This window comes from Triplophysa dalaica, chromosome 13, assembly GCF_015846415.1.
Source record: "Triplophysa dalaica isolate WHDGS20190420 chromosome 13, ASM1584641v1, whole genome shotgun sequence".
Lineage (NCBI taxonomy): Eukaryota > Metazoa > Chordata > Actinopteri > Cypriniformes > Nemacheilidae > Triplophysa > Triplophysa dalaica.
Genome location: NC_079554.1, coordinates 9,658,762 through 9,671,881, shown reverse-complemented (window position 1 = coordinate 9,671,881; position 13,120 = coordinate 9,658,762). Strand labels below are relative to the sequence as shown.

Genomic DNA, 13,120 nt, shown 5'->3' with positions numbered 1-13,120 from the left:
TAATCATCTAAACTAAAATCACAGAATCAAGAATGTTAATGTCATTGCTGTTGGGCTTGTCATTTCTACAAGTTCCTTAACACAAGGAAATGCAGCTGTCCAGATGACGCATAATGTGGCTATTGCTAGCTGTTTTTATTAATATTTAACAACTATTCAACCGTTGCATGTCGAGCATGATATGAGTGGAAATCCTTTGTGTGGATATACAGGCAGTCAGAAGAGCACGATTGAAGTGTCTGGGCTGGAAAGCGTGCATGTTGATAAAGAATCAGATGGAATGAGGTTGTTTTGTAACTGGGCACATGTCATCATCTGCCTTTTTTGGCTACTGTATGAAAATTCTTCTCGTTATAAACGAGACGATGTACATATCCCTTTTCAACAAGTTTGACCTGTGGGTTGAATCCTACATTTTTTTTAAAGTGAATGAACATAAATGTAAACCTTCCAGCCATCCAAAATGATGTGTCATAATATAAAGCTGTTGTGCTATTAAGAAGAATCAATATGCCAATATTGTACTGACACCGACACAAACACCACCGACATAATGAACAGGGTGCAGTTAGATGAGTGGTTTTGTGAATAACTGCTGAATAGTAAAAGCTTTTTTTTCAGTGTGCACCTTTTGAAGACATGTACACTAAAGTGCTCTCACATGTTGAAAGATTACCTGTAGCACATTAGCCCAACTGGAAATTAAATGACATGCTGCGCACACAGCTGTGCTGACACTTTGTTTGACAGGCTTTGAGCACCAGCTCCTTTGATACTGGCTACGGTCCAATTCATATATTTCCCTTTAAAGCTACTACAGCAATTTACATAAAAGGTTAACATGCTTTTGTGTTTCTTGGTCTTCTAATGAGTAATAATAGTATATGGGCTTTTACTGATTAGATTATAATGCCCCCCTGTTGTAAATAATATACTCCATGTAGTGTTAAAATATATGGACCAGCCTACAGTTGGGTTCGGGTAAACAGTAATTTTCTATATGAATCTTTCAGATATAGAAACATTTATTCATCATTTTGAATATAATAGACCGTGCACCCAATGAAAACAGTTGCTTAAAAACAACTTAAATTAAGAGACCACTCAAGTTTAGCTTTAAATCAGAATTCCTTCATGTATTGTGCTAATTCAAGTGTCTGCTGAACAAATTTAGAGGACTAAAAGAATGCAAATATGCACGTATATTCATTCTTATATTTAAAACATTAGTATTGTGTTGTTTAAACATGAATATGGACTTGTTTTGTAATATGCAAGATTGCATAATTTTTGTTTTGTTTGTTATTTCGACTGATTTGTCCCGTTTTAATATTCTGCAAATACAAAGATGTTGTCACTTGTTCAGAGATTGAAAGAAATATGAAAATAATTTTGCAGTGGTCTCGTAATTATTCTGCTGCTATATTTCCTGTTTTGAATATCAAATTCACAATAATTGACATTTGGACACTGTCATTTAGATAGAAATTCAACTGATGTGGAGCATTACCATTGCCAACATATTAAGTGCTATAGAGGGCAATTAAGTTATTAATAAAACAAATTTTGTACCACGCACCTCGTTTTATGTTCAGGCTGCTGATGCTGAGAGAGAGAGAGAGAGAGAGAGAGAGAGAGAGAGAGAGGGAATGATGGGGTAGTGTCTCATCTCTCAGTGCTTTGCTCATCGCTGAAGGGGCTCCTGTGCCGATCTTGCCATTGATGTTTTAAGAAGACGATGACAATGGTAAGTGCTAATGAATGCAATGCTGTTTTTATTTACAAAAGAAAGCATTTTATTGTAACAACATTCTGTCGACTTAATTTAATGTAAAACATCTTGCCTACATCGCGTAACAGCCCGTTGACCAATGATCCCAGCACGTTTGAATGCGTTTTCTATAAAGTAAACCGGTGTATTTAACGTGTATACGTTAAGTCTAAGTACGACACGATGCGCTCGTGTAAGGAATAGAGAGGAACGGCAGTATACGCTACTTATTGTATATGGGTTCAATTTAGGAATACATTTAGGCTTAATAAATCCGTTACCTTCGTTTTTTGTTGAAATCGCAAACTCGCTTTTGTATACGTCATGTGTGGATTACCAGAGTTGAACTACTGCTCAATTCAATAGGCGGTGTAATGGTTCGAATGTGATTTATACTGGTTTTAATGGGAATTGTGTTGGTCTCTACTGTGTTGGTTGTGTTGTTGAGATGTTATCTGGCGAATGGAGACCAACAGAACACTGGAATCGTTTTTTTCATGGAAATCATTAACATTTTTATTGAATATTTCACAATTGTTGTTTATTTATTCATTTCCTGTGTTTAAAAATACTTTTATGCACTTTTCGATTTGGTTATTGTAAACCACATGCAGACATAAATCCAAATAATTACAAAGAGGACTGTTATTTCTCTTCAACAGAATTAACCTGTCTCACCTGCCACTTGATCATTGAAGCCTACAGATCCCTAACAAGCAACATGATTCTGACATGTATCGTGCTGATGATAAATAATAACATGCATGACTGAAAGAAAGTGGTGCACCCACTATAGCAAACCTATTTAGGCTAATGCCTATTTCTTTTGCTATTTGGGAAGTGTTTTAATGGACCAAAGTTGAGGTCTTTGATACCATGGGTTGTGGAGGCTCCAGGACAGATGCGTTGGAGCCGAGATATATGGAAAGCTGGACCAAAGAGACAGAGTCCACTTGGCTGACCAGCACAGACACAGACATGCCCCTGTCCTCCATCCAGAGCATTCCCTCAGAAAACTCTTCAGAAGTAGGCTTCCCTTCAGAGAAATCCGCCAACCTTGGTGAGAATGAAAACTGTACATTTTCAAGACTAGTTAAAATAAGACCTATAAAATTACTAGAGAACTATAGCGTCGTGAGCATACGGTTAGTGAGCAATGCAATCTAGTAGGCCTCTTGTTGCCATGGAGATGGTTGCATTTCAGTACTGTATAGGCAGGGCTGAACACAATACGTGCTCTTTATCTCATGTGTACAATTGTTACTCTTGGAGCAAAGCAGCAACATTGTGTAAAGGAGAACCTGTAAATGAGAACATAAATTATCCAAGGACACAAGAAGGATTTGAGTATGAATTAGAGAATTGTCGACATGTCAGCAAGATGTAGAAAAATAGACGTGCACATTTATACATTCATTTATTATTTTATATGAAAACCTATGATTTACTTCGCCATTATAGGGGAATATAAAAAAGCATACATTTATTGATATGTCACTATTTGAAGAAAATATTATTTTTATTATGAAAAATGTTATTATGATCTTATAGATCTCTTTGATGATGGCCTTCCTGCTCCAGCTCAGGCATATCTGAAAGTGTGTTCAGCCATGTCCGAGGTGGGTCTTAATGACAGGAAAACGGGAAGTACTCCTGCAGTACTCTCTTCACAAGAGCAGGAAATTCTGTCGACGTCCGGTACAACATTACAAAGGCGAAGTGTGCTGAAAACTGAGGAAATAGTAAGTATCTTCAGTAAAATGTACTGGTTATGTTTAGTTCAGTCTTTTGCTTTGCTCAAGTCACTGTCATACATGATTTTTGTATTTAATGTTTTTTGATTGCTTAGACATCAAACTTCATTTTATAAACCAAACAAACCATAATGCACTTATCCATAGGAAAGGCTAATTTGTTACATACAGTTTAAGTATGTTATAAACACTGATATTTGTTTTCCACTACAAATTTAATTAAATTTCAACTTGCAATAAAAATATTATAGGCTGTACAAGACCTTTGGACTTCATATTTAAAATCATGACTAATCCTAACTTGCTATAACTTAGAAAAGTTTAATTTATTGAAAAAAAACATCACAACAAAATTGTTCACACCCTAAGCATTTTCAGAAATAATAAATATACACCTTTTATATAAATACAAACATTTATTTTGGAATCGATTAATCGTGGTTTTCCATATAGTGTGTTACCTATTTGTTCAAATGTTTAGGTTACTCTCGACTGGTCACACTCATGTTTGATCACATCAATTATTTATCAATGTTTTCTAGACCAAATGGCAGGACAATAGGATGTCAACCAAGCAGGTGACCATAACTGTGACTCAAAGTATCCGAAAGGTGGACAAGAGCGGAAAGATCAAGGAAAAATCCCTAACTACATATGAGGTCATGAAACCAGTGGACGGTCTAAAGGACGCTGCGATTGATTCAGTGCCTCAATAAGACGAATCAATAGATATCATGAGGATTGTTCATTTGCCTGAAACAGATTCTACCTTGGACCATAATCAACTTTTGGACCAAAGCAGTAAACAGGGATGACCTGAATGAAGAATTACATCAGTGTTAAGATGAACAGAATCATTCAATGGTCAATTCATCATCATCCTTAAGTTACAGATGACATTAGATTGTTTTTGATGCATACAGTCTTAGTAAATGTACTGTACGTACTGTACATTTGAAGCATACCAATATAAAATGGCAAACAAAGGCATACATTTATAGATTGAAATGATTGTTTAATGTGCTTTAAATGGTTAAAATATATTTAAATTGTTGGACACAAAAACCAACAACAAAAGTGTGTGTGTTAAATGTTCAAGTCGATTATGGATATTGATGTAGAGTTTATTTATTTATTCAAAATGAATTATAATAATTGGTTGATGGCTTTTATTTGGATGTCTTCGTGTGATGATGTGTATGTATATGAAAATCAGGTCTCTCTTATATAAGTGTTACCACACAATAGTTGCCTTGAAACAGTGTTTCATTCTTTTTTATGGTACAAATCATAAAAACATAGTTGTCAGTCATTATTGAAACAATTTTAATCCAAGAAACCTCAGGGAAAACATATATTCTATAATGAAGCTGAAAAGTAAAAGGTTGTAGGTTCTAGAATACAATATATTCTGTTATTTGAACATTGACAAACAACTCTTTACTGAAAGTAAAAGTAAAATTAGTCTTAAGATTGTTGCATATTGTCAAAAAACTGTTCATTTATTTTAGGAATTCTACATACACTGTAATCAAAAGACCAACCACTGTTTAAAATAATCTTTGCACAATGATTATCGTTGCTCTAGTTTGGACTGAAGTGCTTTTTTAGCTATTAATTATAATTATTTATTTTAAATTACAGGGGTGCCGCTAATCATAGTGCCAACTGGCTTATGTAAACCAGAATATTGTGACAAAGCTGTATTCTGTTTGGCAGAAGAAATGGAGTTCTTCAGGAGTTTTCTACAATATATAAAGGAAAACATAAATTTACTCCAAGGCTAGTATTTTATGTATACATATATTGTATTAAACACATACAATCTTTTTAATTGGCACAGTTGCAGTATAGACAAGTGACTTTCTTGTGTAAGCAAACAAGTGAAAACAAGTAAATACGCAAAAAGCATTAAGGTACCAGTTGGTGAAGACATTAATGTAGCATTGTAGTCCTTCAATTATAATCCTGTTATCTGTCGAGTGTGAATTTGTCTCTGTTCATCATATTCAATAGGTCCCAATCTGAAACCGGGCTCTTCCCTCGTCATCCACGTATCTGCAAGGAATTCTGGGAAGAAAAATGCGATCTCTCTCCTGGCTGATTCAATGGAATCTGAAAGAAAAAAAAATGAATTTTATTACTGAGCATGGTCTATCAAAAGTAATTGTAACCTGCTCAAGAGTATTCAAAACCAAAACAAATTTCAGCTAAAATTTATTGGGCTTTTTTAAGTAAATTTTTTATAAATGTATTTAATTGATATGTTATGTAAGTAGAAAAATTACAAATATTAATAAACACTCATAGATTGGTTAAAGCGTGATTGAAGAGTGATAACAGTTATTTCCACTTTGATAGTTGCTCAATTAATTCTGAACATAGTCCATCCAAAGTAGTTGTAACCTGCCTTGAAGAAATACTCAAGAATTTTGAAGTACTTAAAAAACACACAAATTTCATGTTAAAGTTCTCCATGTTGTAGTTAGGCTTTTTCAAGTTTTTTTTTATGTATTTAATCAATATGTAATTGAATTAGAGAAATACAAATTTTATTAAACAAACAACTACTAATAAAGTGTGATTGATGAGTGATTACAGTTATTTCCACTTTTATAGATGTTACCTGAACCATGGGTTGTGTTTCTAGTGTCAGTCAGCCCGTATTGGCCCCGTAAGCTGTCTGGTGAGGTGTAACGAGCTCTAAACACTTTTGTTGGGCCCATCATCCCTCTCCAGTGAGTGATAGCATCCTCTCTGGCTATGATGTAAGCTCTCATTGGGCCACTTTTGTGAAAATAAGATGGAACGTAAGTAGAATCAACATAAATTAAGGAGCATGCTTCAGCTCGTCGACAATATCAAATTCAAGCATCATCATAAAAACAAACATAATTTCCGACATCATATATTTATGTTTTTGTATTTTAAAAGGATAAACCCTCTTTGGAATACAAAAGAAGACATTTTGAGAAATGTCTCAGTGTTTGTATGTCCTTGCAATGGAAGTCAATGTGCACCAAAGTTGTATGTTTATCAATGTTCTTTAAAAGATCTGCTTTTGTGTTCTGCAGAAGAAAGAAAGTCATACATACAATGATGAAAGAATTTTCATGTTTGGGTGAACTATCCCTTTAATTCACAGAGCCACAAACACAATTTTAAAGGGTACAATACAATTAAGTCAGTTCAAGTGTTGCGGTAATGTTTCAAATTCCACAGACCCAGATGAGGCCTGAGGACAGGGTGCCATGGTAACATCAGCCTCGCTGTCTAAACCATACCACCCGCAATATTAACAATCTGTCACTTCTCCAAAGAGGAGAGGCCAGGTCTGCATTCATCATATAAGTGTGTCTATGCAGCGGGACACCATACAATGACGGATAACCAGTCCTGTAATTTGTAGGCCTATTAAGGGTCTAATTTGTGGAAATGGATTTTTGAAGCTCTTCATAAAAGCACAGGTTACGCTTGTGAGGGAAGAAGGAGTTACACGATTAACCTTTGACAACCTACATATTCACAGACTATATAAAGAATTTCTATTATCATTTGTTTTTCTTCCCTGTATTGTGAACACTTATAAGAGAAATACCAAGAACACCAAAAAAGCTGAACATTTTGTTAAGCGTGAATGCTAACACAATGTTGCAGCATAATGATTTAACGGATGAATAAGAAAAATGTTCACATTGCAGAGTGAGAAAAAAACAACTAGAGCTGTTGAAGATGTTTGCTTAGTGATAGGAGACATTGAATTTATGAGATGGATCAACAGCATTTTTTGTCACTAGTAAAAAGCACATACTTTTTTGACATATAAACCTTAATTATTCATTTGGTTTAGAAATAGATTAGAGAAAAAAGATTTATATTTACCTTGACATGAATTCAACCAGTCTTTGATAGAAAAAACGCCCTGTAAAAAAAACCAGAGAATAATCAACACAAATTGCTGTATTAGTGTTTGCTTTTATTTCAACAGATTATGCACTTGAAACAGTCCAACAGGGGTGATGTTTTTGGTTTATGCAGCAGCTTTTTGCTGCAGTCTGCTAGCTTGGCCAAAGTGAGGTTTTAAATACATTACATTAACATATGAAAACCTGGCAGCTGCTTTTCCTACAAGGCAGAATAAGATAAACTGAGACTGAGTAACAGGTTGTTTGCAGCATTAACAGTGAGTCATCTTGTTTAAAATCACACATCACTAATACACACCCACACATTTACTGAACCATTCCTACTCGATCTGTTGCAGAGACCACTTTCATTCATATACTGTTGGCTGAGGAAAGTAGGACTGTTTTAACACATTGCAGAGCAGAGCTTTAGCCAACTTGTGAGTTGTATCAGAATTGTTTTAAACAACACGGTATGTATGAGCTTCATGACATATTAAATTAGTGCTGGGCGGTGTGAATTTATAGTTTATACGATTGCAATGGAATAAAATGTCAAATGCTGTATGCAAATACTAGTAGGGGTGTTTTATTGTGACAAGACATATTGCAATAAAAAAAAATGTAGTGATGTGCCGATTGTTTTACCATATGACTTCTGTTTAATCCTATTGGTTGAGCTGCCAACACTTAAGCTGTGTACACATATATAATGTCTCAATGGTTTAGAAGTTCTCTTTTAAGGTTTACATTCATTAATTGTTTTCCTGACTTTTAACATTTAGTTTTTTTAGTGACAGACACTTTCTGTTTTATTTCATTTTCATTTACAAACAGAAGGTTTGATAAAATGTTGTCAATTCTGTAATAAGTTGTGTGTAAAAATGTTTTACTGAAAATTTTAAACATTTTGAAAACAAATCTCCTTTATTTGAAATTGAGTTCTATTTAAAAAATAAGAATTTAAATGTAAAAAATGTAACTAAAAATATTGTAATACTATGGAATCGTTTATCATTTCACATCAAGTCAATACACAGATCAGAAGCACCCACAACTGAGAACTAAGCAGTAGTTTTCCTTATTATTTAAACAGGTTTGGTTTGGTTTTCTAAAAATATAAAACTATACGATGGCAACAACTCCTGCTACATTGTATGTTGTTAAGGTTCAAGCAGTGTGTTTGAATACAAGAAATAAAACTCTTTTCTACCTGCATGTTCTGCGTAAAACCTTTCTGAATCTCCTCTTCTCCACGTCAGATCTTTCTTTCTGATTATAATGAAGTTTTCTACAATCTTTTGATGAAGAGCCTAGAAAACAATGAATACAAATATTTTGATATCCTCTAAATCTCTGCAAAACAGAAACTTCAACAGCCAATTAAAATGTGTCGCTGTGCTAGCAGTTCCACCACAAGTCTTTTCAACTCATCTATCAATCTTTCCTCTCAACATAGTGACGAGTTAATGAGAGCTGGACTCTTCCAAAGGAAAGAAGGTAAAGGTTGAGTCATAAAAGCAAATCTCGCTTTAATTGTCAATTCACTGGTGTAAATGAAAGGCGCGTGAGCTCCACTTTTCAAGCCAGGTTGCATGAGGAAATGGTTCGCTAATTAAAGCCACTTTATCTCTTTGAGGCTACAGACAGCGGAAATTAAATCAGGCAAGAGATTGCCTCATTTTAATAGCAAAGGCAAATTATAATGTGGCTTTAATCCTCCAGAACTGAGCAGATGTTTGTTTGAGGCACAAGCCATCCATGGTCTTTATAAACAGGAAATATTTAGCAGGCCAGGACGATTATGTATTGGCCAATATTTAATGCAGACAAGCTCAAATCAGATAGGTGGTAGGCTGCTCGGAAACGTCACAAATACATTACAATTACAGAATACCGTATGACAGACTGCTGGCAGTATATTTATCATATATATATAAATAGATAGGCTATAGAACGACAATGGTGCTCACTATGACAGTTTAGTGCAAACCTTCCTGTTATCTCACCTCCAGAATGAGAGGATGAGCCACTGCATCTGGTTTAATGACCGCAAGGGTGAGCTGCAATGCTTTTGCACATGTCATGCCTGTGATTGATCCCATTTAATATTACCAAGACCAATGAAAGTGTGTGAGCGCATTAATGTTATATTATCCTCCTGTAATATGTACAGTTAGTTCGGATGAATATTTAACGTTACTCCTCAGACAGTCGTTTTAAAATCATATGAGTGCACGTGAACATTTCAACTATCATCAGGCGTATTGTTACAAAAATGTATCGAAATAAAAAAGAAAATGCGCGACCTACTGCAGAGATCGGTTGCACATTATATTTGTTGTCTAATTATTTTCACGAACAAAATCAAAGCTCGGTTTATGAGCTGCCCTTCCTTCGTGTGGTTGAACGTATGGGCGCCGCCATCTTGCTCTGTAGTAAACATAGGAAGTAGAGCGCGAGCGCGCAATGTGGCCGTTTAATATATTGTGGATTTATTAACAAACCCACAAGTACATTGGGACTTTACAAAAAAGGAAACAATATGCACAACCATTGAATATACAGGTTTTTTTTTACATTTTTAAAATGTAAAACCTCGTTCTTTAAACCATTTTCCTATGACACAACATGTAAAACTGAAATAAATGTTGATCAATATAAAACGGAAAGCTTCTACAGGTTCTGAAAACCCTATAAAAGTTATTTTAACGACTAAAATAAAAGTTGAAAGTCTTATTTAAAATTATATTATATCTGTAAATTATGAAATATGAATATTTACATATTTGTTGAATTTTAGAAAATTAAATTGTAAATATGTTCATACATGTACGTGTATTTCTCTAGCCCTATGTGGTTACAATACGCTATTTAGGGGATATCTCAGTTTTATGGATGGGGTTTCACATGTTGGCTTCAAAACCGACTTAATAATTATAGGCTAATAATATCTTATTTTATAATTACTCAAATTAATGAATCAATTTTTCTGAATTGTATATATCCAAACTGAAATTCCAGTCTTATGACTACAATAAAACATATTCTAGCCGTCAAACAAAGTTGGACCTTTAATGTTTTCTTATTCCTAAACCAATGAAATACTAAAAATGTAACAACTACTCTGGTCTCCCCCGTAGTCTTCAAGTAGCAGTGGTATTTCACTTTGGTGTGTCTGCTTTGATTTAGCTGACAACATAACAGAACAAAAAAAATTGATATTTATTGAATGTGACAATAAAATTACAAACAGAGACACCACGTCATTTCAAGTTACTCCTTGTGAAATAGCACAAGGTGGGTTACTGTGTTACTTAAAATTTAGACAATGCACAATAAAAATAAAATAATTTATGTAGACATGGAAAAGAAAAGAAAACCCATGAAGCACATGAACAAAATGAAAAACATTTAATCTTTTGGTGATCAAATCCATACATACTATAGGGCAAATATACTTTTTGATATAACATGACAACTCAAAATGACACATTTACATGATGTACAGTGAATGCAAAATCCTTTCACACACCTATTCTCTTTTGTTCAATTGTTATTCGGCGTCATTATCTACGTTTTGACCCAGTTACCCAAGCCTCACCTAACCTAGTTTCCCTGACCACCAAAGCTCACCCTGTCATTTAGTGGACACCCCGGCATTTCAATGAGATTGCTGACACCAGTGGAAGCAACAAGTATCCTATTTTGACACCTTGTCTGTTTCATGTACTGTAAGATCTTTAAAGGAGTGACAAGATGAGGTCAGAGGTGCATTTCCTGTCATATTACCTTTTGGTCTGCTGTTTAATAACATCCAGCAATACCCATTGCTAAAACGGTTGCTTACTGTGACTGAAAAAATACACATTAAAGTGAATTAAATAGTATTCAGAATACTTACCAGCAAGAGACCTGGACTTAATAACTGTATCTGTACTTAATCAGTGTTTTTTTTCCTTTTCTGGAAAATTTACTTCACTACTTAAAAAACATTTATAATACGTTTAACTCTTCTACATTTCATAAATTCAATTGTACTTGTTTTTCACTGCTAATAATTAGGTACATAAAAAATCGTAGTAAAACAAAATTCAGTAATAGTTAGTAGACCATACCATATGTATTAGTACAATTGACATGTATTTGTGAAATGTAGTGGAGTAAAAAAAGTGTGATATGGGAAGTCATTTTTCAAAAGTAAAAACACTAGTATACAGGTAAAGTACAGATGTATATGTAATTGAGAGTAAAAATACCTTACCAATACATGTTTAATGTTTTATACGTAGTGTTGGGTGTTACTACTCTGTTAAACTTTGCTGTAGTTTTTGCAGTAGGTTTGCCAGTAACTTCCTATAGATTTAATTACTGCTTAATGAACTTTCCTATTAGCACTGTTTTCAATTACATTAATCAAAATTAAAACACTTTGACTTTTGAGATTCAAAATGAGCAAGAAGAGACTGGTATGAGCACAGAAACACTGCAAAAAAATGACATTCTTCTTAGGCATTTTTCTCTGGTTTTCTGTAAAAATATTTTAAACTTCATAACGAGAAAAATGGCCCAAGTTATTTAGTCTTGTTTTATAAAAGAAAAATATAGAAACTATGTTATGTTATGCCTAAAACAAAATTGTACATTCAATTTACAGTAAATTACTGCGAAATTACAGCAAAGCTTTACAGTGTAGTTACTAATTAATTTGTTGCTTTAATTCAATTACTTTTTCCTTGAAAAAGTAAAGTAAGGAATTATTCTAATTTTCCTGTAATTTAATTACAGTTACTTCTAATGCAATTAAACTAAATACTTTGTGTAATATATATGTGTGCAATAGTGGAATGGACATCAAAATTAAAAGTCTTACTTTAAAATCCATGCTTTTATAATATAATGCTCACATTTGTCATACGTTGGTCAGTTAAAAATACCACATTATGTAGTTTACATTATTTATTTGAATGAATTAAAACAGCCGTTTCATGTCGAATCACTTAACTAAGCAAGGTTGATATAGGATATACAAAGAAATTAGTCATAAATAATTAAATACTTTCTGCATAGAGTAATTTGTACAGTAATCATATTACACTATTAAATATGTTACTAGTAATTAATTACTTTTTCAGAGTAACTTACCCAACACTGGTATACGTTATGTTGCTCTAACACACTTATTATAAATTATAAAGATATATCTGCATTCTGGACACAGCATAAAGAAAAAACATCACAGGTAAGTGTAAGTGTCACAGAATTAGAATGTGCTGATATCTTTTCACAAAGAATGTCAGATAGAACCTCATAATTCCTTAATTGATGAAAATATCAAATCCATTAAATGTAAATGAAATTGCACAGCAAGCACACATTAAGGCACATGGGAAAAAAGGGAAAATTAGCCATGAGTCAAATTACTATGCTATTCTTGTTGTAAGAGTCATGTTTGACATCGGGGGGAAAGGTGCTCACCTGTTTAGGGCTAGCACCTGTTTTAACATCCATTGAAATGCAAGTCACCTTTGACCTTTTCTATTCCAATGCTTTACAGAGCAGCAACAGCCTCTCAGAGACAGCTGTGTCAACCTCACTGGCAGCAACTGTCATACCTAAAAAAGGGCAAAGCTTTTAAAGTTAACCCATTGTGCAATAATTTACCAATTTCACTTGTTTTTACTGTATGT

The 13,120-nt window shown here is 33.8% G+C and overlaps 2 protein-coding genes across 3 annotated transcripts; one reads left to right on the top strand and one right to left on the bottom strand.

Annotated features, from left to right (window-relative positions):
• Positions 1-1,610: 1,610 nt before the first annotated feature.
• On the top strand, positions 1,611-4,872 carry baalcb (BAALC binder of MAP3K1 and KLF4 b). Of its 2 annotated transcripts, none has more exons than XM_056764524.1 (4): positions 1,611-1,747; positions 2,434-2,831; positions 3,353-3,513; positions 4,068-4,872. In XM_056764524.1, exons 2-4 carry the CDS (start codon positions 2,648-2,650, stop codon positions 4,239-4,241), a joined length of 519 nt encoding a protein of 172 aa, XP_056620502.1. In that variant the 5' UTR covers positions 1,611-1,747; positions 2,434-2,647; the 3' UTR covers positions 4,242-4,872. The 2 variants fall into 2 exon arrangements, with proteins under 2 accessions (XP_056620502.1, XP_056620501.1); XM_056764523.1 differs by having other exon boundaries at positions 3,323-3,513.
• A 134-nt stretch (positions 4,873-5,006) lies between these two features.
• nme6 (NME/NM23 nucleoside diphosphate kinase 6) lies at positions 5,007-9,856 on the bottom strand. The gene is made up of 5 exons (XM_056764522.1): positions 9,440-9,856; positions 8,644-8,743; positions 7,408-7,447; positions 6,152-6,312; positions 5,007-5,640 (listed from the first exon to the last, which is right to left on the bottom strand). Exons 1-5 carry the CDS (start codon positions 9,533-9,535, stop codon positions 5,486-5,488), a joined length of 552 nt encoding a protein of 183 aa, XP_056620500.1. The 5' UTR covers positions 9,536-9,856; the 3' UTR covers positions 5,007-5,485.
• Between the last annotated feature and the right edge of the window lie 3,264 nt (positions 9,857-13,120).

Coding starts and splice junctions, on each gene's coding strand:
- baalcb (XM_056764523.1), top strand. CDS start 2,648: ATGGGTTGTGGAGGCTCCAGGACAGATGCGTTGGAGCCGAGATATATG. Junction 2,832..3,322: donor AGAGAAATCCGCCAACCTTG/GTGAGAATGAAA, acceptor ATGATCTTATAG/ATCTCTTTGATGATGGCCTT. Junction 3,514..4,067: donor TGCTGAAAACTGAGGAAATA/GTAAGTATCTTC, acceptor AATGTTTTCTAG/ACCAAATGGCAGGACAATAG.
- nme6 (XM_056764522.1), bottom strand. CDS start 9,535: ATGGGATCAATCACAGGCATGACATGTGCAAAAGCATTGCAGCTCACC. Junction 7,448..8,643: donor GTTTTACGCAGAACATGCAG/GTAGAAAAGAGT, acceptor TTTTTTTTACAG/GGCGTTTTTTCTATCAAAGA. Junction 5,641..6,151: donor AAACACAACCCATGGTTCAG/GTAACATCTATA, acceptor TTTTTCTTTCAG/ATTCCATTGAATCAGCCAGG.